At 40.9% G+C, this 26,724-nt stretch overlaps 1 protein-coding gene across 3 annotated transcripts in view; it reads right to left on the bottom strand.

Annotated features, from left to right (window-relative positions):
* Nucleotides 1-26,724, bottom strand: part of LOC105465427 (poly(A) polymerase gamma) — a 47,913-nt gene that overhangs the window by 5,815 nt on the left and 15,374 nt on the right. Inside the window, exons 7-21 of one of the 3 annotated variants that reach the window (XM_071076759.1) lie at nucleotides 26,187-26,298; nucleotides 22,210-22,299; nucleotides 17,724-17,862; nucleotides 16,700-16,772; nucleotides 15,467-15,587; nucleotides 14,688-14,772; nucleotides 14,248-14,301; nucleotides 10,084-10,203; nucleotides 9,532-9,641; nucleotides 5,591-5,712; nucleotides 5,167-5,327; nucleotides 3,745-3,833; nucleotides 3,266-3,486; nucleotides 2,694-2,759; nucleotides 2,152-2,208 (exon numbers count right to left, since the gene is read on the bottom strand). In XM_071076759.1, coding sequence (XP_070932860.1) covers nucleotides 2,152-2,208; nucleotides 2,694-2,759; nucleotides 3,266-3,486; nucleotides 3,745-3,833; nucleotides 5,167-5,327; nucleotides 5,591-5,712; nucleotides 9,532-9,641; nucleotides 10,084-10,203; nucleotides 14,248-14,301; nucleotides 14,688-14,772; nucleotides 15,467-15,587; nucleotides 16,700-16,772; nucleotides 17,724-17,862; nucleotides 22,210-22,299; nucleotides 26,187-26,298 — 1,620 coding nt within the window. Of the gene's footprint in view, nucleotides 1-2,151; nucleotides 2,209-2,693; nucleotides 2,760-3,265; nucleotides 3,487-3,744; nucleotides 3,834-5,166; nucleotides 5,328-5,590; nucleotides 5,713-9,531; nucleotides 9,642-10,083; nucleotides 10,204-14,247; nucleotides 14,302-14,687; nucleotides 14,773-15,466; nucleotides 15,588-16,699; nucleotides 16,773-17,723; nucleotides 17,863-22,209; nucleotides 22,300-26,186; nucleotides 26,299-26,724 lie in introns of those variants that run through there. The other 2 variants (XM_071076760.1, XM_071076761.1) reach the window with 2 other exon arrangements.

Below are 26,724 nucleotides of genomic sequence, written 5' to 3'. Positions count from 1 at the left end.
CACCACCACACTCCAACCTGGGCAACAACAGTGAGACTCTATGTCAAAAAAAAAAAAAAAAAAAAAAAAGGAAGGCAAAATCTAGACTTGTGTAATGAGGATAGTTTCTTGTCAAGAGATGACTGTTTAATTCTCCTGTTTTACCTTGGCTAAGCCAGTATCTGTATCGTATCCATATGCATTAAAACAATTATGGGCCGGGCGCGGTGGCTCACGCCTGTAATCCCAGCACTTTGGGAGGCCGAGGCGGGCGGATCACAAGGTCAGGAGATCGAGACCACGGTGAAACCCCGTCTCTACTAAAAATACAAAAAATTAGCCGGGCGCGGTTGTGGGCGCCTGTAGTCCCAGCTACTCGGGAGGCTGAGGCAGGAGAATGGCGTGAACCCGGGAGGCGGAGCTTACAGTGAGCCGAGATCGCGCCACTGCACTCCAGCCTGGGCGACAGAGCGAGACTCCGTCTCAAAAAAAATAAAATAAAAAAAAAAATAAAAAAAATAAAAAAAAAAATAAAACAATTATGGGCCGGGCGCGGTGGCTCAAGCCTGTAATCCCAGCACTTTGGGAGGCCGAGACGGGCGAATCACGAGGTCAGGAGATCGAGACCGTCCTGGTTAACACGGTGAAACCTCGTCTCTACTAAAAATACAAAAAACTAGCCGGGCGAGGTGGCGGGCGCCTGTAGTCCCAGCTACTCGGGAGACTGAGGCAGGAGAATGGCGTAAACCTGGGAGGCGGAGCTTGCAGTGAGCTGAGATCCGGCCACTGTACTCCAACCTGGGCGGCAGAGCGAGACTCCGTCTCAAAAAAAAAAAAAAAAAAAAAAAAACAATTATGAACAATTTCAGATATACAAAGAAGTAGAGAACAGGGCAATAAGGACTTAAATGCCAAAACCAAGTCTCAGACATTATTAAAATTTTGTTGCAATTGTTTGGTGTACCCACTTTCCCTTTAGACTTGATATATTAAAAAGTCCCGCCGGGCGCGGTGGCTCACGCCTGTAATCCCAGCACTTTGGGAGGCCGAGGCGGGCGGATCACAAGGTCAGGAGATCGAGACCACGGTGAAACCCCGTCTCTACTAAAAATACAAAAAATTAGCCAGGCGCGGTTGTGGGCGCCTGTAGTCCCAGCTCCTCGGGAGGCTGAGGCAGGAGAATGGCGTGAACCCGGGAGGCGGAGCTTGGTGAGCCGAGATCGGGCCACTGCACTCCAGCCTGGGCGACAGAGCGAGACTCCGTCTCAAAAAAAAAAAAAAAAAAAAAAAAAGTCCAGATATGTCATTTCACTCTTTTGTACTTTAATATCCATCTCAAAATTTGTTCTTCCACCATCACACATAATTATATATTCATGTTTTTTGTAATTTAATCTTATGTTAAAGGCTCAAATTCTACAAATAATAGCCTGTGAGTATACTATTTTGCTTTAGAATAGTTAATACATCCTGGAGAACCGGGCAGGGTAACAGTTGATGATGAGAAGCACTTTACCATTTAATGGCGGGGGTGGGGGTGGTAAGAGGGGGGTGAAAATAAGCCATTCTGTTCACTATAAACTCTCAGAGAAGGGCTTTCTCTAGTTACACAAGGCTGGTTTTTGAGTACTTGCTTTTTAGCATACCACACTTAATACTACATATTGTTAACTATAAAAGTAATTCTTCAAATAATAAACATTTAAATTACAATTCAGGGGCGTTTAGCTCATGTTTTAAAGGTACTTACTATATATACCACTACATTTGGTTCCTCTAAAATATTAACACATATGGTTCCTAATTATCAAATCTATCTTTTGACAGTAAGCAATAGTACACAACAGAGATATACCTCCAGGTGCTTGGTAAGAAATTAATGTGCTGAGCATCCAACTGCTTCTTTAAAGATAAAAAACAAAGGGTGAACATAATCTAAATAGATAATAAAGTTGTCTTAAACTACTGACTCTTTTTTAGACTTCTGAGGTACCTACATTCACAACGATATACTTTGCTATATCCAACCCCAACTATACTGCTAGTCCTTGAGGACAGGGACAAAATCTTACTTTTTCCCAGTGCTAGGCTCTTGATAAGCCTTTTGTACTTGTAGATTACCTATGAGTTTTTACCTATGTACTGTACCTATGAACAAGACTATTTTGTTACCTTTTTGCGTGATGTATCAATAGTTGGAATAGGCATAGATTCTCCTCCAATGGCATCCTAAAAACAGAAGAATCAACACAAGTGAAAACTAACTTTCCTATATGCAAACACTTATTTCTAATTAAAATAAAACCTAACTAAAATCTGACAGTAGATCTAATCTGACCTACTTTCTAACATGGCACTTTTTCTTTTTCTTTTTTTTTTTGGAGACGGAGTCTCGCTCTGTCCCCCAGGCTGGAGTGCAGGGGCCGGATCTCAGCTCACTGCAAGCTCCGCCTCCCGGATTCATGCCATTCTCCTGCCTCAGCCTCCCGAGTAGCTGGGACTACAGGTGCCCGCCACCACGCCCGGCTAATTTTTTGTATTTTTAGTAGAGACGGGGTTTCACCGTGTTAGCCAGGATGGTCTCGATCTCCTGACCTCGTGATCCACCCGCCTCGGCCTCCCAAAGTGCTGGGATTACAGGCTTGAGCCACCGCGCCCGGCGATACATGGCACTTTACAGTAAATATTCTGAAGCACACTATTAATATATTTACCACTGATTTTCTTTTTCTTTCTTCAGCAGCACGGGGGTCCTTAAATGTTGATTCAAGTCGAATAAACTAAAATATAAACATTGAAATAAATTGCTATTATGTACCTACAAAAAACCATACAAATCTATATAAACTGGAAGACTAATTATCAGTTACGCTATTATAAAAATTACTATAAATATGGGTTGGTAAGAGAAGATAATTTAAATTAGATTGAATTCAACTGCCACCGTTAATTTCTACAGTTTGGGTCATCTTTTTGGTTAAATCAATTCAGATTCTAACAAATATAGTTTTACTACCACCTACTGGAAGTAGGGCATATCAACACACAAGAAATGAGATTTTGTTATCAGTAATGACTTCTGCAAGTCAAGGAGAAACTCAGACCAATCATTCAAATTTTCAGACACATTAGTAATTTCAATTTAGGATGAGCAATTAATATTGTTCCTTTAATATTTGGGTAAATATTCTTTTCAGCCAACTCCTAACAGAACACCAACAGCTATGGAAAATTGTTTCTTTAGTATTAACTGTAAGAAATATCAACACGAAAGTTGTAACTTTACCTTTTCTATGTCTTTCAACCTCTTAGGAGTTCCATCTATGGATGGGGAATGGGCTCTCTTGGGTGTAACAGTCTTAGTTATATTTGACATTCCATTCAGATGCGGTTGTCCCTGGGCAGGGTTGTGAGGTGTTGTGATTCTAGGAATGACATTTCGTCCTACTACAGTAGGAATGGTACACACAGCGGGGGGTGATACAGCTTTTACTGTAGAGTCAACTTCTGAAAATGAAAAAAAGGATTTTAATAATTAAACATTTATGTAATTTTTTTTTTCTTCTTGAGACAGGATCTCTCATTCCCATCACCCAGGCTGCACTGCAGTGGCTTGATCATGGCTCACTGCAGCCTCGACTTACTAGGCTCAGGTGATCCTTCCACCTTAGCCTCCCAAGTAGCTAGGACTACAGGCGTGTGCCACCATGCCTGGCTAATTTTTTGTATACAGAATTATTAATATATACAAGTTTAGATACCTACTTGCACCAATGACCGGAATGGAAAGTCCTTGGGCTGGTGGTACACTCAGTGGCTTCTCCACAATTACAGCAGCAGGCTCAGCACTATTCCTAATGAAAATGTTAAATTATCATCAATAAATGATTTAAATATTACTTTTTTCCTCCTTTTTTGAGGAAAGGCCTCACTCTACTGCCCAAGTTGGAGTGCAGTGGCACAATCACAGCTCACTGCAGCCTCAACCTCCTGGACTCAAGTAACTCTGCCACCTCAGCCTCCCAGGTAGCTAGCAATATAGGTGTGTGCCATCATGTCTGGCTAATTTTTTAAATTTTCATTTTTGTGGAGACAGGATCTCACTATGTTGCCCAGGCTGGTCTTGAACTCCTGAGGCTCAAGCAATCCTCCTGCCTCAACCTCCCAAAGTGCTGAAATTATAGATGTGACCCACCATGCCTGGCCCCATTAGTTATTTAAAACACTCTTTTTTGCAACATTTACCACTGCCGTCTTTTTTTTTTTTTAGACATGGTATTGTTCTGTCGCCTAGGCTGGAGTGCAGTGGCATGAACACATGGCTCAATGCAGCCTCAACCTTCTGGGCTCAAGCAATTCTCCCACCTTGGCCTCCTGAGTAGCTGGGACTACAGGTGTGTACTACCACGCCAAGCTAATTGTTTGTTTTTGTTTTGTTTGAGATGGAGTCTCACTCTTGTTGCCCAGGATGGAGTGCAATGGCACGATCTCGGCTCACTGCAACCTCCACCTCTTGGGCTCAAGCGATTCTCCTGCCTCAGCCTCCCAAGTAGCTGGGATTACAGGCACATGCCACCACACCCTGCTAATTATTGTATTTTTAGTAGAGATGTGGTTCTGCCATGTTGGCCAGGCTGGTCTCAAACTCCTGACCTTAGGTGATCTGCCCGCCTCAGCCTCCCAAAGTGTTGGGATTACAGGCGTGAGCCACTGTGCCTGGCCAATTAATTTTTGTATTTTTTTGTATAGACAGGGTTTCGCCATGGTGTCCCGGCTGGTCTTGGAACTCCTGGGCTCCAGCAATCCGCCTGCCTTAACCTCTCAAAGTGCTAGGATTACAGGCCTGAGCCAGCATGCCTGATCACAACTGTTGGCTCAGGCCTGTACTTTAACATTTAATTGAAATAAAAGGGGGGAAAAAGGCAGAGGAGCCAGTAAGAAGAAAAAAATTTAAGCAAAAAATGTGTACGTTTCTGTGTAGCTATCTAGTCCCATATGCTCATAAACCTATACCATCTCCCACAGGATTACCGCGAGTTATTTTTAAACAAGAAATTGACCAGCAGCCTGTAAAATAAAATATTCTAACAATTTAAAAAGGCAGTAGCAGGGGTATAGAAAAGTTCAGATTACCTTCAAATAAACTGAACAGAAAACCAAAAGGACACATTTGAAATAAAGACAGACCTTTCTGTTTCTCCTACAGACGGGCTATCAGACTTGGACGCTGGAGAATTAAAAGGTGTTCCATTATCAGTGTCTCTGGAGCTATCCAGACAACTGCTATCCAGAGATGATCTTTTGGACTGAAGTCCGCTCGAGCTTCGACTGACATCAGAGAGACTTTGCTGAAAGAAGGGAATGATTTTAGGATTTCAAAATGCAAATGAGAATATAAAGACTGGTTTCAATTCTGACGGTCACTTAAGCAAATTATCTCTTGTGATTAATGAAAATGAGATTTTAGTCCTAGATTGAACTGCCTATATCTTCCTTATTTTTCTCAATAGGTTTGGGAGCTGTTAAGAATGCAAATTTGGTCCTAGATCATTTGTCTGAGTAAAGTCATACTAGAGGGTTAAGATTACAAACTCAAACTACTCAAACTCACCTTTTTCTTCTTTTGAAGAATTTCTGCAGGAAGGTAGTGGTGAAGTTGTTTTTTCTTTACATGAGTTGCTTCAATTTTCATTCCCTCCTTTAGCATATTTATATTGTTTGCCTGTCTGTATACTGTAACAATGTTAATATGTTAAATGGGAAACTTCTTTCTGAACCAAGAGTTCTGCCTAATTTTTCTGAAATGCATATACCTTTACCCTGCTATCACCACCAGCCACCCACGCACAACCCTCTCATAAAACAAGTATTTTTAATACATTTCCATCACATCACAATCCTATTCATGAATCCACTAGTTTTTCTTTTTTTGAGATGGAGTTTTGCTCTTGTTGCCTGGGCTGGAGTGCAATGGCGCAATCTCGGCTCACCACAACCTCTGCCTCCTGGGTTCAAGCGATTCTCCTGCCTCAGCCTCCCGAGTAGCTGGGATTACAGGCATACGCCACCACGCCCAGCTAACTTTTTGGATTTTTCATAGAGACAGGGTTTCTCCATGTTGGTCAGGCTGGTCTAGAACTCCCGACTTCAGGTGATCCGCCCACCTCGGCCTCCAAAAGTGCTGGGATTACAGGCGTAAGCCACTGCACCTAGCCGTGAATCCATTAGTTTTTTCATGTCTACCTTCTAAGACTTTCTCATAATCAAACCTTATTAACAGAATAAGTATATTTAAAAAAAGGTATTTTCCAGATTTTATTTTCTGATATTTTCCCAAAAGGCAATCTCTCCTTATAATTACTTGCCCAAGTCTAAGCTAATTCTTTTTTTATTTTTTGACAGAGTCTCACTCTGTCACCCAGGCTTGAGTGTAGTAGCATAATCTTAACTCACTGCATCCTCTGCCTCCTGGGTTCAAGTTATTCTCCTGCCTCAGCCTCCCCAGTAGCTAGGACTAGAGGTGCATGCCACCACACCCAGCTACTTTTTGGATTTTTTGTAGAGACAGGGTTTCACTATGTTGGCCAGGCTGGTCTCAAACTCCTGACCTCAAGTGATCCACCCGCTTTGGCCTCCCAAAGTGCTGGGATTACAGGTGTGAGCCACCGCACCTGGCCTTCTAAGCTAATTCTTAGGCCAAATATCCAAGATGCAATTCAAGCTGTCCTCCTCCTCCATGAGAATTTACTACTGCAGCTACCACACCAACCATAGAATGACAGACTTCAGGAACCATCTTACAAATACATCCTTATTGTACAGTTAAGAAAAGGAGGCTAAACAGCCCTGAAAGCCTTGCCAGGATCAGAATCCACACAGCCCTAGATTCCCATTCTAGTGCTTTTCACACCTTATAAGAAAATGGGTTTTATTAACACACAAATTTCTTAAAATGTTTTAATTGTAAATATACCCAAAGGGAAAACAGGTTTTATTAACTACCACACAAATTTCTTAGTATGTTTTAATTGTAAATATACTCAACGAGACACTGAAGACAGGGATGGGAGGCTTGTTTTATACAGCAAGTACTGTGAGATGTGGTAAATTATTTAATCTCTTGGGGCCTCAAGTTTCTTCATCTGAAAAATAGTATCTTATAAATTTATAATAAACTATGTCCCAATCTTCTTTTTAAAAAATGTAAGCCCAAATTAGAATGGAAAAATTTATGGCGAATGTTTTTATTCCAGATTGCTTATAAAAGAGTTACCAAGAACACTTGTTCAAGTTGTAGATTCTCTGGCTCCCTCCCCAGAGTATGATTTAGTGGTTCTAAGGTGAAACACAGAAATCTGCATTTTCTTTTTTCTGAGATGGAGTCTCGCTCTTGTTGCCCAGGCTGGAGTGCAATGGTGAGATCTCAGCTGACTGCAACCTCTGCTTCCCAGGTTCAAGTGATTCTTCTGCCTTAGCCTCTGGAATAGCTGGGATTACAGGCGCCCACCACCACACCTGGCTTATTTTTGTTTATTTAGTACAGATGGGGTTTCACCATGTTGGCCAGGCTGGTCTCGAACTCCTGACCTCAGGTGATCCGCCTGCCTTGGCCTCCCAAAGTGCTGGGATTACAGGCGTCAGCCCCTGCGCCCAGCCAGGAATCTGCATTTTCATGATAAATATGAGGGCTCTTTCAAAAGAATTCAGAAAACCCAGATGAGCCAAACCAATACTTTTAATTGTATGAATGTATTCCAGATTCTTCAAGATAAATAACCCCAAATTTATAACAGAATACATTAAGATATTCCAGAGTTGTGACGAGAGGGCTGGATGTGAAAGACATACTTTTCACTGATCCTGAAATATATTCAGCAATTCTGTACTTACTGATATTTATATCATATCAAAAACATAAAAGTCTGGCCAGGTGCAGTGGCTGACATCTGTAATCCCAGCACTTGAAGAGGCCAAGATGGGCAAATTGCTTGAGCCTAGGAGTTCGAGACCAGCCTGGGCAACATGGCAAAATCCTGCCTCTATTTAAAACAAACAAACAAAAAACCCATAAAAATCAAGTTTTTATTTTTTGAGACAGGGTCTCACTTTAGTCACCCAGGCTGGAGAGCAATGGCGCAATCTCAGCTCACTGCAGCCTTGACCTTCTGGGTTCAAGCAATTCTCCCACCTCAGCCTCCCAGATAGCTGGGACCATAGGCACAATACCTGACAAACTTTTTTTTGTATCTTTTGTAGAGATGGGGTTTCACCATGTTGCCCAGATTGGTCTCGAACTCTTGAGTTCAAGAGATTCACCAATCCCAGTCTCCCAAAGTATTAAGATTACAGGCGCTTGTGAGCCACCGCGCCTGGCAAAAATCAAGTCATCTTTATTAAAAATTTATGGCGAATGTTTTTATTCCAGATTGCTTATAAAAGAGTTTATTATTGTGATCACAAACCCTGGTTGTACATACAAAGAGCTTTCCTTTCTCTGTGTTTTAAAACAGATAACATTCAGCCAGGCGAGGTGGCTCACGCCTATAATCCCAGCACTTTTGGGAGGCTGAGGCAGGTGGATCAGTTGAGGTCAGGTGTTCGAGACCAGCCTGGCCAACATGGTGAAACTCTGTCTCTACTAAAAATACAAAATTAGCCAGGCCTGGTAGTACGTACCCGTTAAGTCCAGCTACTCGGGAGGCTGGGGCATGAGAATTACTTGAACCCCAGAGGCGGAGGTTGCAGTGAGCTGAGATCGCACCACTGCAGTCCGGCCTGGGTGACAGAGTGAGACTCTGTCTCAAAAAATAAAGACTTGATTTTTATGGGTTGATTTTTATTTTATTTCATAAAATAAAATAAAACAAATAACATTCACATGCTACAAAACTCAAAGCGTTGAAGAGTATTCAGTGATGTCTCCTTATCCTGCACCCTGACCTAGAAGCAACCAGTCTTGCCATTTTTTTTAAACTAAGTATCCTTCCAGAGATATTCTATGCATTTGTAAGCAAATGTGTATTTATCTTTTCTTTTTATATAAATAGCACAGTGTACACAGTGTTCTGTAATTTTACCCCCCACTTAATATACCTTGGAAATTGCTTCATAATGCTTTTTTTTTTTTTTTTTTGAGACAGTCTCACTCTGTGGGCCAGGCTGGAGTGCAGTGGGGAGATCTCAGCTCACTGCAACCTCCTCCTCCCAGGTTCACGCAATTTTCCTGCCTCAGCCTCCCAAGCAGCTGGCATCCACCACCGCACCCCACTAACTTTGTATATTTAGTAGAGACAGGGTTTCACCATATTAGCCAGGCTGGTCTCGAACGCCTGACCTCAGGTAATCTGCCCACCTCCGCCTCCCAAAGTGCTGGGATTACAGGCATGAGCCACCGCACCCGGCTCCTTTCCTGTTTTAACAGCAGTATGGATATGCCATGTTCGCTTAACCAATTGTGGAACTTTAATAAGTACAGCCAGCCAGATCGTAGGCAGATGACACTGAGTAACAGCCAGGTTTGAGAATCACAGCTCTATGATGATGAAGTCTTACCTGTATCAGTAAATGACTGTATATCATATGTCAAGTCTATGTTGACACTTTCTGCATTTTCTACTCTCCGAAAAATTATCCCAAGGAACCACATTGATACGTAATTGTTGCTATAAAGTAAAATTTAAGAATTTCCATTAATAATTATTATTTTACAATTTTACAGATGCTATTTCATAATTAAAACTTGGTCTCTATGTCTCTATCTCACAAATACAGATTTCAGTGGTCTGGCCAGATTCTTAAAAGAGACATCCAGAACTGGTAAGTTATCCCCTGTTGTTCTAAGAAGGATTAAGTGGCTATGAAAATGACTTACTAAATATATTCTTAAAGATGCTCCAAATATTGTGATGGTGTTTTGCTGGGGTTTGTGGGCTACCAAAGTAGTTGCGTACTTATTTTTAATGCCTAGACACTCAAACTCAAATATATAATGTGTCATACTCCCATCAATGCCTGTTAAACAAAAATCTCATAATTACTCTGAAATGATGCATATGCCAAATAACATTATTTAAGAAACATAGTATTAAAAAACAATTAACTTACTCTTTATGATGTTCCTTATTCCCTGGGAATGACTGGGGATTCACATGGGCAAGAGTAATAAATTCATTCCGTTCTAAGTTTCCAACAAGTACACGGATTTTAGATTCTACTAATCCAACCCTAAAATAAACAACACAATTTATCTTACATCCACTTTAAATTTGAAAGTTACACTCAAGTAAACCAAACAGTATATTAACTATGAAGCTTTACATGTTCATTAAAAAATTTCAGGCTGGGTGCTGTGGCTCACATCTGTAATCCCAGCACTTTGGGAGGAAAGAGCGGGCAGATAGCCTGAGGTCAGGAGTTTAAAACCAGTTTTGGCCAACATGGCAAAAACCCATCTCCACTAAAAATACAAAAAAATTAGCTGGGCCGTGGTGGTGGGTGCCTGTAATCCCAGCCACTTGGGAGGCTGAGGCAGGAGAATCACTTGAACCTGGGAGGTGGAGGCTGCAGTGAGCTGAGATCACGCCATTGCACTCCAGCTGGGGCAACAGAGCAAGACTCCATTTCAAAAAAAAAAAAAATCAGGCCAGGTGCAGTGGCTCATGCTTGTAATCCCAGCACTTTGGAAGGCTGAGGTAGGTGCATCACCTGAGGTCAGGAGTTCGAGACCAGCCTGGCCAACATGGTAAAACCTTGTTTTACTAAAAATACAAAAAAAAAAAAAAAAAAATTAGCTGAGTATGGTGGCGCACACCTACATTCCCAGCTACTCCGGAGGCTGAGGCAGGAGAACTGCTTGAAGCTGGGAGGTGGAGGTTGCAGTGAGCTAAGATCACCCCACTGCACTCCAGCCTGGGTGACAGAGTGAGGTTCCATCTCTAAATAAATAAATAAATAAATAAATAAAATAAAAATTTCAGCTCAATATATTAGGAACCCCATTTTAAATGCCATTGTAAACACTATGTCAACTTTAAATATGAAAGCTATACTCAAGTAAACCAAACAGCATATTAGCTATGAATCTTTACAAGTTCATTTAAAAATTTCAGCCTAATATATCAGGAACCCCATTTAAAATGCCATTGTAGTAAATGACAAGTTAGTAGATTTCTGTGTGTTCTTTTTTTTAATAGAAGAACTAATCTATTTAATGCATTACTGAATCTAAAATACCTTGCTTTAGTTAAGACTATAAAACAGTCATGGCTTAGGGCATGAACAAAAACTACTGGTTAATCTAGTCCTGAATCTTTTTCTACCTTCAAATCTTATGTCTCAAACCTAAGGCTAGGCTAGGCCCATGCTTGTTAATCCCAGCACTTTGGGAAGCTGAGGCAGGAGGATCACATGAAGCTAGGAGTTCGAGATCACCTGGGGCAACAAAGTGAGACTCCATCCATATAAGATTAAAAAAAAAAAAAAAATCAGCCAGGCATGGTGGCATGGGCCTGCAGGCCCCAGCTACTTGGGGAGCTGAGGCAGGAGGCATTGCTTGAACCCAGGAGTTTGAGGCTGCAGTATGATCACACCACTATACTCCAGACTAGGTGACACTGAGACTCATCTCTAAAAAAAAAATAAATAAATCCTCAGGCTAAGATAAGTTTAAACAATGAAACTAATATTGGCACATAATATGTGAAACAATCAGCTAGACTTTGCATTTAAAACAGAATTCACGGGCTGGGTGCGGTGGCCAACGCCTGTAATCCCAGCACTTTGGGAGGCCGAGGCAGGTGGATCACGAGGTCAGGAGATCGAGACCATCCTGGCTAACACGGTGAAACCCCGTCTCTACCAGAAATACAAAAAATTAGCCGGGCAAGGTGGCGGGCACCTGTAGTCTCAGCTACTCAGGAGGCTGAGGCAGGAGAATAGCATGAACCCGGGAGGCGGAGCTTGCAGCGAGCTGAGATCGCGCCACTGCACTCCAGTCTGGGCGACAGAGCAAGACTCCATCTCAAAGAAAAAAAAAAAAAAAGAATTCACTAAATTTGTATCAGATACTATCAAAATACAGTAAGTTTCATCAGATTTCTGCAATTGCATTTCTATCTCACTTAAGAAATGTGACCAATGGCAGCTTACTTATTAATGACTTATGAATTAGAATAATTACAAGAACATTTTAAGTTTTTTAAAAAATCAGCAAAAGCTTATACATTATAATTGTGTGTGTTTTAACAGTGAATCTACAAAAATCTGTGTTATTCCAGTGTCATCTAAATGACAGGTTGGCAAACTTTTTCTGTAAAGGGGTAAATAGTAAATTTTAGGGTTTCTGGGCCATACAGTCTTTGTTACACCTATTCAACTTTGCTGTCAAGCACAGAAGCAACCATAGATAATACGTAAATGAAGAAACATGGCTGTGTTCCAATAAAACTTTATAAACATAGGTGGCAGACTGAATTTGGCCTAGACCCTATTTTCTGACTCCTGATCTATACAAACAAAATACTGTTTCAGTGTCAGGACTATTTTCAGAGTCCCTTTAATTATCAATGAAATAAGGATTAAACTCTTGAAGCAAAAATAAAACAGTATTGCTGTTTTGCTTTTCCAGAAGTCAGACCCAAGGAAAGTACAACCATCTCTGGTGGTCTAATAGCTTCCGTCTGATAGAGCCAAGGATGTGAATATACGGGAGGCAGAAGGGATAAATTTAGATGCACTAGAAAGAACACACTACTTCTTGGCCACAAACATCTCCTACCTATTGACAGAAGCTTAATCTGAACGATTTAAGCCATTATCTCCTAAATTAAAAGGATATACAAAATGTCTTTTCTATTGAGTTTTGTTGGAGGTAAACATGATGGCAAAAATGAAAAACTTAGGCCAGGTGTGGTAGCTCACGCCTGTAATCCCAGCACTTTAAGAGGCTGAGGTGGGTGGATCATGAGGTCAGGAGTTCAAGACCAGCCTGGCCAAGATGGTGAAACCCCATCTCTACTAAAAATAGCCGGGTGTGGTGGTGGGTGCTTGTAATCCCAGCTACTCTGGAGGCTGAGGCAGAGAATTGCTTGAACCCAGGAGGTAGAGGCTGCAGTGAGCCAAGATCGTGCCACTGCATTCCAGCTTGAGTGACACAGCGAGACTCTGTCTCAAAAAAAAAAAAAAAAAAAAAAGAAAAGAAAGAGAAAAGAAAAACTTAGATGGTGCTATCAGAATCATCCAAACTAGCTCAAAATTTTGCTTAAATCTGACTCCGAGAAGCAACAAGAAGCAAAATCTATACATGTATCTTTCGCTCATGTCCCTCCTGATTCTGAAACATTAATTTGATGGCATATTTTAAACACTGAAGCTCCACGGTTATGCACAACAATCACCAGTAAGATATAATAATTTTTTTTTTTTTTTTTGAGACGGAGTCTCGCTCTGTCGCCCAGGCTGGAGTGCAGTGGCCGGATCTCGGCTCACTGCAAGCTCTGCCTCCCGGGTTTACGCCATTCTCCTGCCTCAGCCTCCTGAGTAGCTGGGACTACAGGCGCCCGCCACCTCGCCCGGCTAGTTTTTTGTATTTTTTAGTAGAGACGGGGTTTCACCGTGTTAGCCAGGATGGTCTCGATCTCCTGACCTCGTGATCCGCCCGTCTCGGCCTCCCAAAGTGCTGGGATTACAGGCTTGAGCCACCGCACCCGGCCAAGATATAATAATTTTACAGATCACTTGAGGTCAGGAGTTCGAGACCAGCCTGGCCAACACGGTGAAACCCCGTCTCTACTAAAAATACAAAATTAGGCACAGGGCATGGTAGTGCGCACCTGCAGTCCCAGCTACTCAGGAGGCTAAGGCAGGAGAATCACTTGAACCCAGGAGGCGGACGTTGCAGTGAGCCGAGATTATGCCACTACACTCCAGTCTGGGTGACAGAGGGAGACTCCTTCTCAAAAAAAAAAAAAAAGAAAAAAAGAAAAAAAAAGGCCCGGAGAGGTGGCTAAGGCCTATAATCCCAGCACTTTGGGAGGCTGAGGTGGGCAGATCACCTGAGGTCAGGAGCTCGAGACCAGCCTGACTAACATGGCAAAACTGAGATCGTGACACTGCACTCCAGCCTGGACAACCGAGACTCTGTCTCAGAAAAAAAAAAGATATAATAATTTTGAAAATCAAGCAAGAAAGTACTTTATAAATGGTAAAGCACCATATAAATAAGTTACTATCACCACACAGTAGGTAGAAAACTTGAAATAGAAGTCTTACCACTCTAGATGGTTTTCTTCTGTTGATGCGCTGGCAGTCAATACTATATAATGTCTGAAGAATTTTCAGCAACAATCAGAAAAAAAAGCCAGAAAAATTGTTACGGCCTGCTTTTTAATCATCCCCTTTTCTCCCTCCCTCTCATTGAACAAATGAGCTAATAAAGGCACACAGTTTATGAAAATTAAATGTGCTCTGATTTTCACAAAATTAATTCTAGGTCCCACAAGTAAAAAAACAATTCACTTTAAAAAGTCACTAATACTGGATTAGATACTACTAGAATAAAGAAACACTCTTATCTCTTAGGATTTTTGTTCATCTATTCTGTCTTGCTTAAGAAATAAAAGAGCTGTCACCTACCATATATTAACTATGTTTAACATTCTTCTTAAAAAAAAAAAAAATCACATACACACAAAATACAAAATTTCACATACCTATACTTTTGAAAGAAATTTGGTGGCTCAAGTAGTTTGGACCAATCTGATTTGCCTTGGAGAATTTCATCTGTGACTGCAAGACCTAAATTTAAAAAAAAAAAAAAAAAAAAAAAGAAGGATTTTGAAAAGGGACCAGCTCTTAAATCACCCTACTACTGCAAAATCTCAAACTCCACCACACCAAATTATTATTATTTTTTTTCTTTTTTTGAGACAGAGTCTCACTCTGTCACCCAGGCTGGAGTGTGGTGGCTCTATCTTGGCTCACTGCAACCTCTACCTCCCAGGTTCAAGCGATTCTCCTGCCTCAGCCTCCTGAGTAGCTGGAATTACAGGTGCCCACCACCATGTCGGCTAATTTTCGTATTTTTAGTAGAGACAGGGTTTCACCATGTTGGCCAGGCTGGTCTTAAACTCCTGACCTCGGGTGATCTGCTCACCTCAGCCTCCCAAAGTGCTGGGATTATAGGCGTGAGCCACCACGCCCGGCCCACCCAATTCTTAAGTAACAAAATATAAACATATATTATGTTGTTCCTTAGAACACAAAAAATTAGGTTCAACCAGATTGGGCTGGCTCCATTTTTGGCCTTAATATTATCATATACTTTTGAAAACTCATTACTAAAACACAAAATAACCATACTTGAAAGAGTTTCTAATTTAGAAAGAATAGGTATAACTCTAACTGTCAATCCATAGCTGCAACAGAGAATAAAAACTGTCAACCTAAAACTTGTGGGAATATGTAAAGGGCAACAGGGCCACATGTTTACCTTGTTTAAATTCTTCTACCATTACTGTTCGAGTTGATGTGGACACATTATACGTAGAATTCTGTTGTGGGTAGGCAGGGGTGATTATGGGCATGAGATGATACCTATCTGATGGATTTACCTGTGAAATTAGAAGCAGAATAACTGATCTATTCTCCTATTTCAGTTGTCCTCACTTCATTTCCCCAAAAGTCTGAAGAATATGAAATATAAATTTAATACTACATTTCCTCAAGTTTAAGAAGTACATTTTCCCTCCCCAACTACATTTATTTTTGAAGTTGGATATGTCTGATAGTCAAAGTCAAAGGAAATACTGCAGAAGTGTATTTTTCCTCAGAAAAGCTGTTAAATTGATGTGCATCTTATAAACAATGATCTCTTATAATCAAGGAAATACAGTATTATAACTACAAAAGCATTATCTGGTTTCATGGTTCTCAATCCTTTTTCACCACCCACTCAATGGATGACTTCCCCTTGGTTACCTAGAGGAATGAGCACTCACTCTAAAAGCAAATTAAAATGCAAGATATGTGAGAATTATGCTATCTTGGAACAATGAATCTGCTTTAAATTGTATCTCAAAGTAAATCTTTTATTATACTTTAGTACTTTATTATTAGTAACCAATTACTTTTTTTTCTGAGACGAAGTCTTAACTCACCCAGGCTGGAGTGCAGTGGCACAATCTTGGCTCACTGCAACCTCTGCCTCTGGGGTTCAGGCGATTCTCGTGCCTCAGCCTCCAGAGTAGCTGGGACTACAGGTGTGCACCACCATGCCCAGCTAATATTTTGTATTTTCAGTAGAGAGGGGGTTTCACCACGTTGGCCAGGTTGGTCTCGAACTCCTGATCTCAGGTGACCCACCCACCTGGGCCTCCCAAAATGCTGGGATTACAGGCGTGAACCATTGCGCCCAGCCAAGTAACCAATTATTTTTGAGACAGTTTTTCCACAATGGATTATGACACTGCCCTTGAGACACCCACTCATCTTACATGGGCGATTTTTAATGACATAACATTTGGATCAGCATCAGTGATCCAAATCATCTGCACAAAAAACAAAAAACAAAACAAAACAAAAACCACAGCAGAAGAGCAAGAGGACAATAGTCATACAGAAGATAAGAACAGAGACAAGAGGAACTATCTTTAACTAGACTGTAATTTAGAGAAATGTCCTTTTCCTTAAAAGGTTTACAGAAACTCCATAATAAATCACATACCCGAGGATCCCAGACAGGCAAATTCAAATTGCTTTCTTCTGGTTGCTTCAGCAGCACAGGATTTGGCCATTCCCTGACATGAATAAGGCAAATTAACTTACACATGATCTCACTTCAGGTACCACATGAAACCTCATAATTATTAGATTGTTCTAACCTTCTAGAGCGAATGTTCTGGGTATTTGGTATTAAGGGGGGAAAAAAGGCCGAGCGTGGTGGCTCACACCTGTAATCCCAGCACTGTGGGAAGCTGAGGCGGGCAGATCACTTGAGCTCAGGAGTTTGAGACCACCCTGGGCATCATGGAGAAACCCTGTCTCTACTAAAAATCCAAAAATTAGCCATGCCTACCGGCGCATGCTTATAGTCCCAGCTTCTCACAAGGCTGAGGTGGGAGGATCACTTGAGCCCAGGAGGCAGAGGCTGCAGTGAGCTGAGATGCATGCACTCTAGCCTGGGCAACAGAGTGAGACCCTGTCTCAATTAAAAAAAAAAAAGAAGAAGAAGAAATGGGCTAAGGAAGAAGAAGGTAAGAAGGTATACAAAGGAAAGGCTGCTCATTTTAATGCAGTGTTCTCTGAAAGGGTAAACATTACTTTTCATTAACTGTAACTAATTTGCACCTGAATCTTTCACTTCCTTCTCATTTGCTTTCATGGATTTAATTCTGATAATTCAGTAACAGCAACGGCTAACATTTACTGAAAATACTAATAAATCAATGTGATTATCATCTCTGTTTTACAAATGAGGAAAGCTTAAACAACTTCTACATAACTAGTAATTTGCAAAGCCAAACTTATTTTAACTGCTCTCCCTAGTTAAGGGCCCACATTTACAAATCCCTGAAGAAGGTGACAACTGGATGTCCCATCATTGCCTCAAATTTGATGTTTTATATTTTTGCCTTTACAAAGGAATGTAAAACAACAGAAAAGGTCTATGTATAGTTCTTGTATGTCCAGACAAACTTACATATAGGTAGAGGTTAGTAAACAGTCAAAGAACACATATAAATACTTACCACTTGGAAAAAACTAAAAAGAACTTATGAACTAAAGTAGATGCTGCTGCATTTGGATACAATTGGCAAGTTCTTGCAACTAGCATTGCCCAGGAGACACCACCAAGGAATCCTAGCATGTTGGAATAAATACCACGTCCTAGAAAATCAACATATTTGCTAATTACTATTAGGACCTACTATCTGTGACATTCTTTTTATTTTTTCTGCTCTTTACAAGGTGAATGAATATCCGTGACATTCAACAAGGTAACTGTATTCATAAGACGGTTGGTTGGAAATTTTCCCCTATAAACAAAACATTAAAACTGATAAGCAGACCTTCACATAAGGCCTATAGTCTAATTAGTAAACCATAAGTTGCTAATCTTACCCTCCTTACTTTCCCTTCTAATATAGACACCTCCGTTCTTTGCCTCAGTTCCAACTGCTCAACTGGGCTCCACTGATATTACATTGAAATTCCCCATTTTTCAGTATTTATGATTGAGAGAAAAATGAAAGGAAGGAGACATGTGAAGAGACAATGGGGAAGAATGACTATTTAATTAATAATCACATTCATGGGTATTTTAAAATCAAGTGTAAAGCTGAAGACTTCAGTATTTCACAGAATTTGGATACCTCTCCATAAAGTAGAATACACCACTGATATTACTCATTTCTATGATTTTTTTTCTTAAGAGATGGCCTCTCACTCTGTCACCCAGACTGAACTGGCACAATCATAACTCACTGTAGCCTCAAACTCCTGGGCTCAACTGATCCTCCACCTCAGCCTCTCGAGCAGCTATAACTACAGGGGTGCACCACCATGGCTGTCATGACCGATTCTCATATAGCTATCTGTATTACGTCCCGCCAAGCGAGCAAAAGAAGAACACCTACAAAATACCAATTTCAGACATGGTAAACATGAAAAATATGCATCTAATGGACAAAACATGGCATTTAATCTTTAAGGAAGGGCAAATTGTTCATGTTATCCCGTCAGTGCAAATTTTAACTATACAAGACACTTGAGCCCAAGGACAAATTCTACTTGCTTAATATCTTGTTAGACCTGCACTGTCTAATATGGTAGCCACAAGCCATGTGTTGCTATTTTTTAACTTGTAACAGCTTTATTGAGATGTAATTCACATAACATAAGATTCGTCCATTTAAAGTACATAATTCAATGGTTTTTAGTATAGAGTTGTGCAATCATCAACATGATCAATTCTAGAATGTCTTCAGCACCCCAAAAAGAAACTTTTAACTGTCATACTCAGCCAGGCACTGTGGCTCACGCCTGTAATCCCATCACTTTGGGAGGCCAAGGCAGGACTGGTTGAGCTCAGGAGCTTGAGACTAGCCTAGGTAACATAGCAACACCTCGTCTCTGCTTAAAAAAAAAAAAAATTAGCCAGGCGTGGTAGCTCACGCCTGTAATCCCAGCACTTCGGGAGGCCAAGGTGGGCGGATCACGAGGTCAGGAGATCGAGACCATCCTGGCTAACACAGTGAAACCCGTCTCTACTAAAAATACAAAAAATTAGCCGGGCATGGTGGCGGGCGCCTGTAGTCCTAGCTACTCGGGAGGCTGAGGCAGGAGAATGGCGTGAACCCGGGAGGTGGAGCTTGCAGTGAGCCGAGATCGTGCCACTGCACTCCAGCCTGGGCAACAGAGCAGGACTCTGTCTCAAAAAAAAAAACAAAAACAAAAATAAAAGCAAACAAACAAAAAAATTCGCCGGGCATGGTGGCATATGCCTGTAGTCCCAGCTACTCAGGAGGCTACAGTGGAAGTATTGCTTGGGCCCAGCAGGTCGAGGCTGTGGTAAGCTATGATTACACCACTGCATTCTGGCCTATGAGACAGAGCAAGTCCCTGTCTAAAAAAATAAAATGAAATAAAACAAATATAAAGGCATACCTCGTTTTATTGTGTTTTGCTTTATTACACTTCACAGATACTGAGTTTTTTACAAATTGAAGGGTTGCGGCAACCCTGAGTTGAGCAAATCTGTAAGCAACATTTTTCTAACAGCATAAGCTCTCACTTCATGTCTCTGCGTCACATTTTAGTAATTCTCACAATATTTCAAACTTTTTCATTATTATTATATCTGTTAGGTGACTTGTGATCAGTGATCGTTGATGTTACTATTGTAATTGTTTTGGGGCACCACAGACTGAGCCCATATAAGACGGTGAACTTAGTTGGTTAATGTGTATGTTCTGAATGCTCCACCAACTGGTCATTACCCATCTCTCTCCCTCTCCTCAGGTCTCCCTATTCCTTGAGACACAATACTTAAATTAGGCCAATTAAGAACCCTTAACGGCCTCTAAGTGTTCAAGGAAGAGTCACATGTCTCTCACTTTAAATCAAAAGCTAGAAAAGATTAAGCTCAGTGAAAAACACATTTTGAAAGCTATGATAGTCTGAAAGTTATGCTCCTTGTGCCAATCAGTTAACCAAGTTGTGAATGCCAAGGAAAAGTTACTGACAGAAATTACAAGTGCTACTCTCCAGTGAATACAGGAATGACAAAAAAGTAAAACTGCCTTATTGCTGATAGAAAAAATTTTTTTGTTGTTGAGACGGAGTCTTGCTGTCGCCCAGGCTGGAGTGCAGTGGTGCGATCTCAGCTCACCACAACCTCCACCTCCCAGATTCAAGTGATTCTCCTGCCTCAGCTTCCTGAGTAGCTGGGATTACAGGCGCACGCCACCACGCCCAGCTAAATTTTGTATTTTTAGTAGAGATGGGGTTTCACTATGTTGGTCAGGCTGATCTCGAACTCCTGACCTCATGATCCGCTTGCTCTGGCCTCCCAAAGTGCTGGGATAACAGGTGTGAGCCACTCCACCCGGCTGCTAATAGAAAATTTTAATAGTCTGGATGAAAGATAAACAAGACACAAAGTTTCCTTAGGCCAAAGTCTAATCCAGAGCAAAGTCCTAACCTCTCTTCAATTGTATGAAGGCTGAGAGAGGTGAGGAAGGTGCACAAGAAAAGTCTGAAGCTAGTAAAGATTGGTTCATAAGGTTTAAGGAAAGAAGCCATCTCCACAACATAAAAGTGCAACAAGTGCTGAGGCAGAAGCTGCGGGAAGTTATTCAGAAGATCTAGCTAAAATCATTGATGAAGGTGGCTACACTAAACAACAAATTATCAATGTAGATGAAACAGCCTTATACTGGAAGAAGATGCAATCTAGGACTTTCACAGCTAGAGAGGAGAAGCTTGGTTTCAAAGCTTCAAAGGGTAGGTGATTCTCTTGTTAGATGACAGCACAGCTGTTTACATCATGGTTTAATGAGTATTTTAAAGCCCATTGGTGAGATCTACTGCTCAGAAAAAAAAAAGATTCCTTTCTAAGTAAGACTGCTCTTTGACAATGCACCTAGTCACGCAAGAGCTCTAGTGGACATATACTAGGAGATTAAAGTTATTTTCATATCTGCTAATACAGCATCTATTCTGTAGCCCATGGATCAAGGAATTATCTTCTTGTTTTACCATTTAAGAAACACATTTTGGAGCCGGGCTTGATGGCTCACGCCTGTAATCCCAGCACTTTGGGAGGCCGAGGCCAGCGGATCACAAGGTCAGGAGTTCCAGCCCAGCCTGACAAACATGGTGACATCCCACCTCTACTAAAAATACAAAAAATTACCGAGGTATGGTGGTGCGTGCCTGTAGTCCCAGCTACTTGGGAGGCTGAGGCAGAAGAATCACTTGAACCCAGGAGGTGGAGGTTGCTGTGAGCTGAGATTGCACCACTGCACTTCAGCCTGGGCGACAGAGCAAGACTCTGTCTCAAAAAAAAAAAAAAAAAGACTACAGTATAATGTAAATGTAACTTTTATATGCACTGGGAAACAAAACAAAAAAATTGTAATTTGCTTTACTGCAGTTGTCTGGAACCAAACCTACAATATCTCAGAGGTGTGCTTAAATAATAATACAGAATGTGCTATGCTAGCTCAGTGGTAAGCAAAGGGATTTTTATGAACCTAAATATATGAACTATATATATACACACACATATATAAAAACTAGTAACAGTTCCAGGCTTTATTAGAAAAGTGTTATAAGGTAAAAACAAGTGAAAGTTATCACTGTGGGCTCTTCACTTAATGAACACCTACTACAGTGAAAACCAGACTCTGCGGGTGGGAATACAAAGATATATAAGGTGGTGCTACCCACAGGGAGGGTGTCAGTCTTCAACTTCTGAATTATTCTGACTGCCTGACTGAACCTAAGACGAAAAATCAGGGGCTTTTAGTTTTTACCCAAGTTAGGAAGAGGTACACTACTTTTCAAAACAGCATAACCATTGTACCCGAAAAACAAATAGCTACTCCAGAGTTTATTGGCCCTCAACCTCCAACAATATCATTAGATTCAAAGTTTCTATATGTGCTTCTATCACTGGCAAGAGAAAATTAGAATTTTATAATGCAAACATAGAAGACTAGGGATACTTACGTTTTGCCCATAATTTGACAGCTCTTAGGGTGAGTCTAAAAGTTTCTTTATTTGGCACTAAATGCAAAATTTCATCAGTAACTCTACATCCTGAAAAAGACAAAGCATTCATTTTCAATATGCAGCAAATAGTTAAATCAAATGCCCTCCTAACTTCCAGACTCTCGAATACTAAAAATATGAAAGATAATAAAACATCAGGGTTTATTTTATGTATATGAAATTTAGCACTTAGGAGAAATCAGTTTGTTTTAGGATAATTAAAAAATACATGGGTAATGCAATCCAAAATGTGATGTGTCTGAGTATTTTTTAGTTTTCTTCCATATTTGACTGTTAATCAAATACCTCCCAATTACAACACTGTAATTACTTCAATGTAAACCTTTTCCACAAATACTGTAATTTACTGTTACAATCTGGAAATACACCAAAGTCCAATAGTGATTTGGTTAAACAAAAGACACTATAAAACAGTGGTTCTCAATCCCAGCCCTTTGGGAGGCCGAGGTGGGTGGATCACCTGAGGTCAGGAGCTCGACACCAGTCTGGCCAAAATGGTGAAACATACAAAAATTAGCTGGGTGTGGTGGTGGGCATCTATAATCCCAGCTACTCAAAGGGCTGAGGCAGGAGAATCGCTTAGAACCCAGGAGGCGGTGGTTGTAGTGAGCCGAGATTGCGCCACTGCACTCCAGCCTTGGCAACAGAGTGAGACTCCGTCTCAAAAAAAAAAAAAAAAAAACAATGGTTCTCAAAGTATGGTCTGGGTACCCCTGGGAATCTGTGAGGTCAAACTTTTTTTATAATAATACTAAGGCTTTCTTTGCTTTTTTCACCGTGTTAACATTTGCACTGATGGTGCAAAAGAAACGGTGGATAAAACTGCAGGTACCTTTGCAGTCAATCAAGATGGGGCAACAAACTGTACTAGCAGAAAAAAATATCTTCACTACCAAACATTTGCAGTTAAAAATAAAGGTGGGGAAAGAACACGTGAGACTGTGTGAGTTGTAAGCTGAACCACCTGCTTTTTTCAAGGAACACCAGTTTTACCTGAAAAAGTAACTGGCAGATGAACTATAGTTATTCAGTGAGGTATTTCTTTTAAAATGAACAAAAGGAACCCCTCCGTTCAAGTAAAATGACAAAATTTGTTGCCAACAATAAAATTTAACCTTTCAAGTCAAACATGAATTTTAGACAACTTTTATCTGTTACTATGAACTTGACACCTTTCCATACTTTTCTGTTGAGACTGGTGGTGATATTAATGAATGCTAGTTTTTTTTTTTCACTTTTTTTTTTTTTTTTTGAGACGGAGTCTCACGCTGTTGCCCAGGCTGGAGTGCAGTGGCGCGATCTCGGCTCACTGCAAGCTCCGCCTCCCGGGTTCCCGCCATTCTCCTGCCTCAGCCTCCTGAGTAGCTGGGACTACAGGCGCCCGCCACCGCGCCCGGCTAATTTTTTTTTTTTTGTATTTTTAGTAGAGACGGGGTTTCACTGTGGTCTCGATCTCCTGACCTTGTGATCCGCCCGCCTCGGCCTCCCAAAGTGCTGGGATTACAGGCTTGAGCCACTGCGCCCGGCCTTTTTTTCACATTTTATAGTGAAATGTGTATTAACATTTGGAAGATCCAAGTAACTTTGTGACCCAATATTTTCCAAATGACCAAGGCATGATAGTACAGAATCATGCATGAATAAAGGGACCACTCAAAGAACAAGACAGATCAGTGGATTGTTATGTAACAGAATACAAAAAGTCTGATATGATTTTAGACTCCATACTCTAACCTTTAAGAAACTATCATTTTTATTCAGCAACAAAACAGAATATGGATGAACCTCACAAACATGCCAAATGAAAGAATCCTTATGCAAAAGACCACATAGGATTCTTTTTATATGAAATGTCTTTAAGAGGCAAATCTACAAAGAAAGCAAGCACATTAGTGGTTGCCTGGGACTGGGGACTGGAAGGGGAAATGACTGCAAATGTGTACAAAGCATCTTTCGAGAGTGATAAAATATTCTAACATTGGATTGTAGTGTACTAAAGACCAGTGAAGGTCAGGTGAGGTGGTTCACATCTGTAATCCCAGCACTTTGGGAGGCCAAGGTGGGCAGATCACCTGATATCAAGAGTCGGAGGCCAGTGTAACCTACATGGAGAAACCCTGTCTCTAATAAAAATACAAAAAAATCAGCCGGGCGTGGTGGCACATGGCTGTAATCTCAGCTACTCAGGAGGCTGAGGCAGGAGAATCGCTTGAACCCAGGAGGCGGAGGTTGCAGTGAGCTGAGATCGCGCCATCGCACTTCAGCCTGGGCAACAGTGTCAGACTCCGTCTCCAAAAAAAAAAACGAAAGAAAAGAAAAAGACCAGTGAGGTGCACAACTGAAAAGGATAAATTTAACGGTATGTAATTATACCTCAATAAAACTGTTAAAAAGAAAAAAAAGTCACTGGTCAAGAAGAACATCTATAATTATCTGAAAAGGCTATGAAAACACTCCTCCCTTTTCCAATTAATTTTTTTTTTTTTTGAGGCGGAGTCTTCACTCTGTCGCCCAGGCTGGAGTACAGTGGCACGATCTCGGCTCACTGCAAGCTCCGCCTCCCGGGTCCGTGCCATTCTCCTGCCTCAGCCTCCCAAGTAGCTGGGACTACAGGCGCCCGCCACCACGCCCGGCTAATTTTTTGTATTTTAGTAGAGACGGGGTTTCACCGTGTTAGCCAGGATAGTCTCGATCTCCTGACCTCGTGATCCACCCGCCTCGGCCTCCCAAAGTGCAGGGATTACAGGCATGAGCCACCGCGCCTGGCCCCTTTTCCAATTAAGAGGACAGATTTTTTTCTTTCTTTTTTGAGATGGAGACTCGCTCTGTCACCCTGGCTGGAGTGTGGTGGCATGATCTTAGCTCACTGTAACCTCTGCCTTCTGGGTTCAAGCGATATTCCTGCCTCTGTCTCCCGAGTAGCTGGGATTGCAGGCAAGCACCACCTCGCTTGGCTAATCTTTTATTTTTAATAGAAACGGGGTTTGCCATGTTGTACAGGCTGGTCTCAAACTCCTGACCTCAGGTGATCCGCCTGCCTCGGCCTCCCAAAGTGCTGGCATTAGACGCATAAGCCACCGCACCCGGCCTCTTTTTTTTTTTTTCTAGACAGGGTCTGGCTCTGTCACCTAGGCTAGAGTGCAGTGGTGTAATCACGGCTCACTGCAGCCTCCACCTCCTGAGCTCAGGTGATCCTCCCACCTCAGCCTCCTGAGTAGCTGGAACTACAGGCGAGTGCCACTACATCCAACTAAATTTTTTGTATTTTTTATAGGGATGGGGTTTCAACATGTTATCCCAGCTGGTCTGGAACTCCCAGGCTCAAGTAATCCATTCACCTTGGCCTCCCAAAGTGCTGGTATTATAGGCGTGAGCCACCACGCCCAGCCAGATTTTCTTCTTATATGTTAACCAAAACAAAATATTACAATTGACTGTAGACACAAATAAGAATCTAGCTGTCTTCTATCAGGTCAAATATTACAGAGATTTGCAAAATGCAAAAAAAAAAAAAAAAAGTCATTCTTCACACACAAGTTTATATTAATTTAAAATGGGTTTATTATTTATAAATGACTAAGTATTTTTTAAATTTCTCAGTTTTTATTTCTAACATGGTAAATATTGAAAGATATAACCCACATAAACAAAAGCTTTTTGGGGTCCTCCATAAATCTTAAGAGTGTAAAGAAGTCTTGAGACCAGTAAGTTTGAGAACCACTACTATATATATACACAGTCTTTCAAATAAATTCGTGGTTTTTAGGATTCTTAAATGTGGTCACATTATCTGTATAAACAAAATTACATTTTAAACTGAGTCCAATCTCCAAAATTGAATTATTAGTCAATTCTGCCAAAATGTATCTAATTGTTTTGAAGCAGGTATCTGAGATTTCTTTTTAGAAGCTTACCATTTAAGCTGCGAATACACCTTATATCAAGGCTTCTCAGGCGAGAGTCGTCTCTTAGATCTAAATTATCTGATATGGTTTGTATTGCCAGTCTTGCAAAGACTAGATCAATCTTTGGAAAGATGCGAAAAAAGAGAAAAAAATTACATTTTCTCCTTTCAATCCATCCTCTCCCATCCCACCATAAAAATGTGAAAACCTCTGATTATTAGTTTGGGAAGTTCTACCAAAGCTTCAATAGGCCTATATAGGCAATCTCACATGGGAAAATAACTGTAAAGTTTTGTTAAGGTAATTAAACTTTCGAATTAATGAAAGCATTTAAATTTTAGCATATATGCCAAGCATAAAAAAAAAAAAAAATCAAAGCCTTATGAGCAAATTTCTAGATAAAGATAGAAGATCCAACACACATTTACATTCGCTCCCTCTTGAAACCTCACTAAAATACCAGGAAAATTTAATTTAGTTTTTTTGTTTAGTATTATTTTTATTTTAAATGCAAAATTCACTAGGACAAAGAACAGAAAGTGACAAC

The sequence above is a fragment of the Macaca nemestrina genome, chromosome 13 (assembly GCF_043159975.1).
Source record: "Macaca nemestrina isolate mMacNem1 chromosome 13, mMacNem.hap1, whole genome shotgun sequence".
Classification (NCBI taxonomy): Eukaryota; Metazoa; Chordata; class Mammalia; order Primates; family Cercopithecidae; genus Macaca; species Macaca nemestrina.
This window is presented reverse-complemented; position numbering and strand designations above follow the sequence as displayed.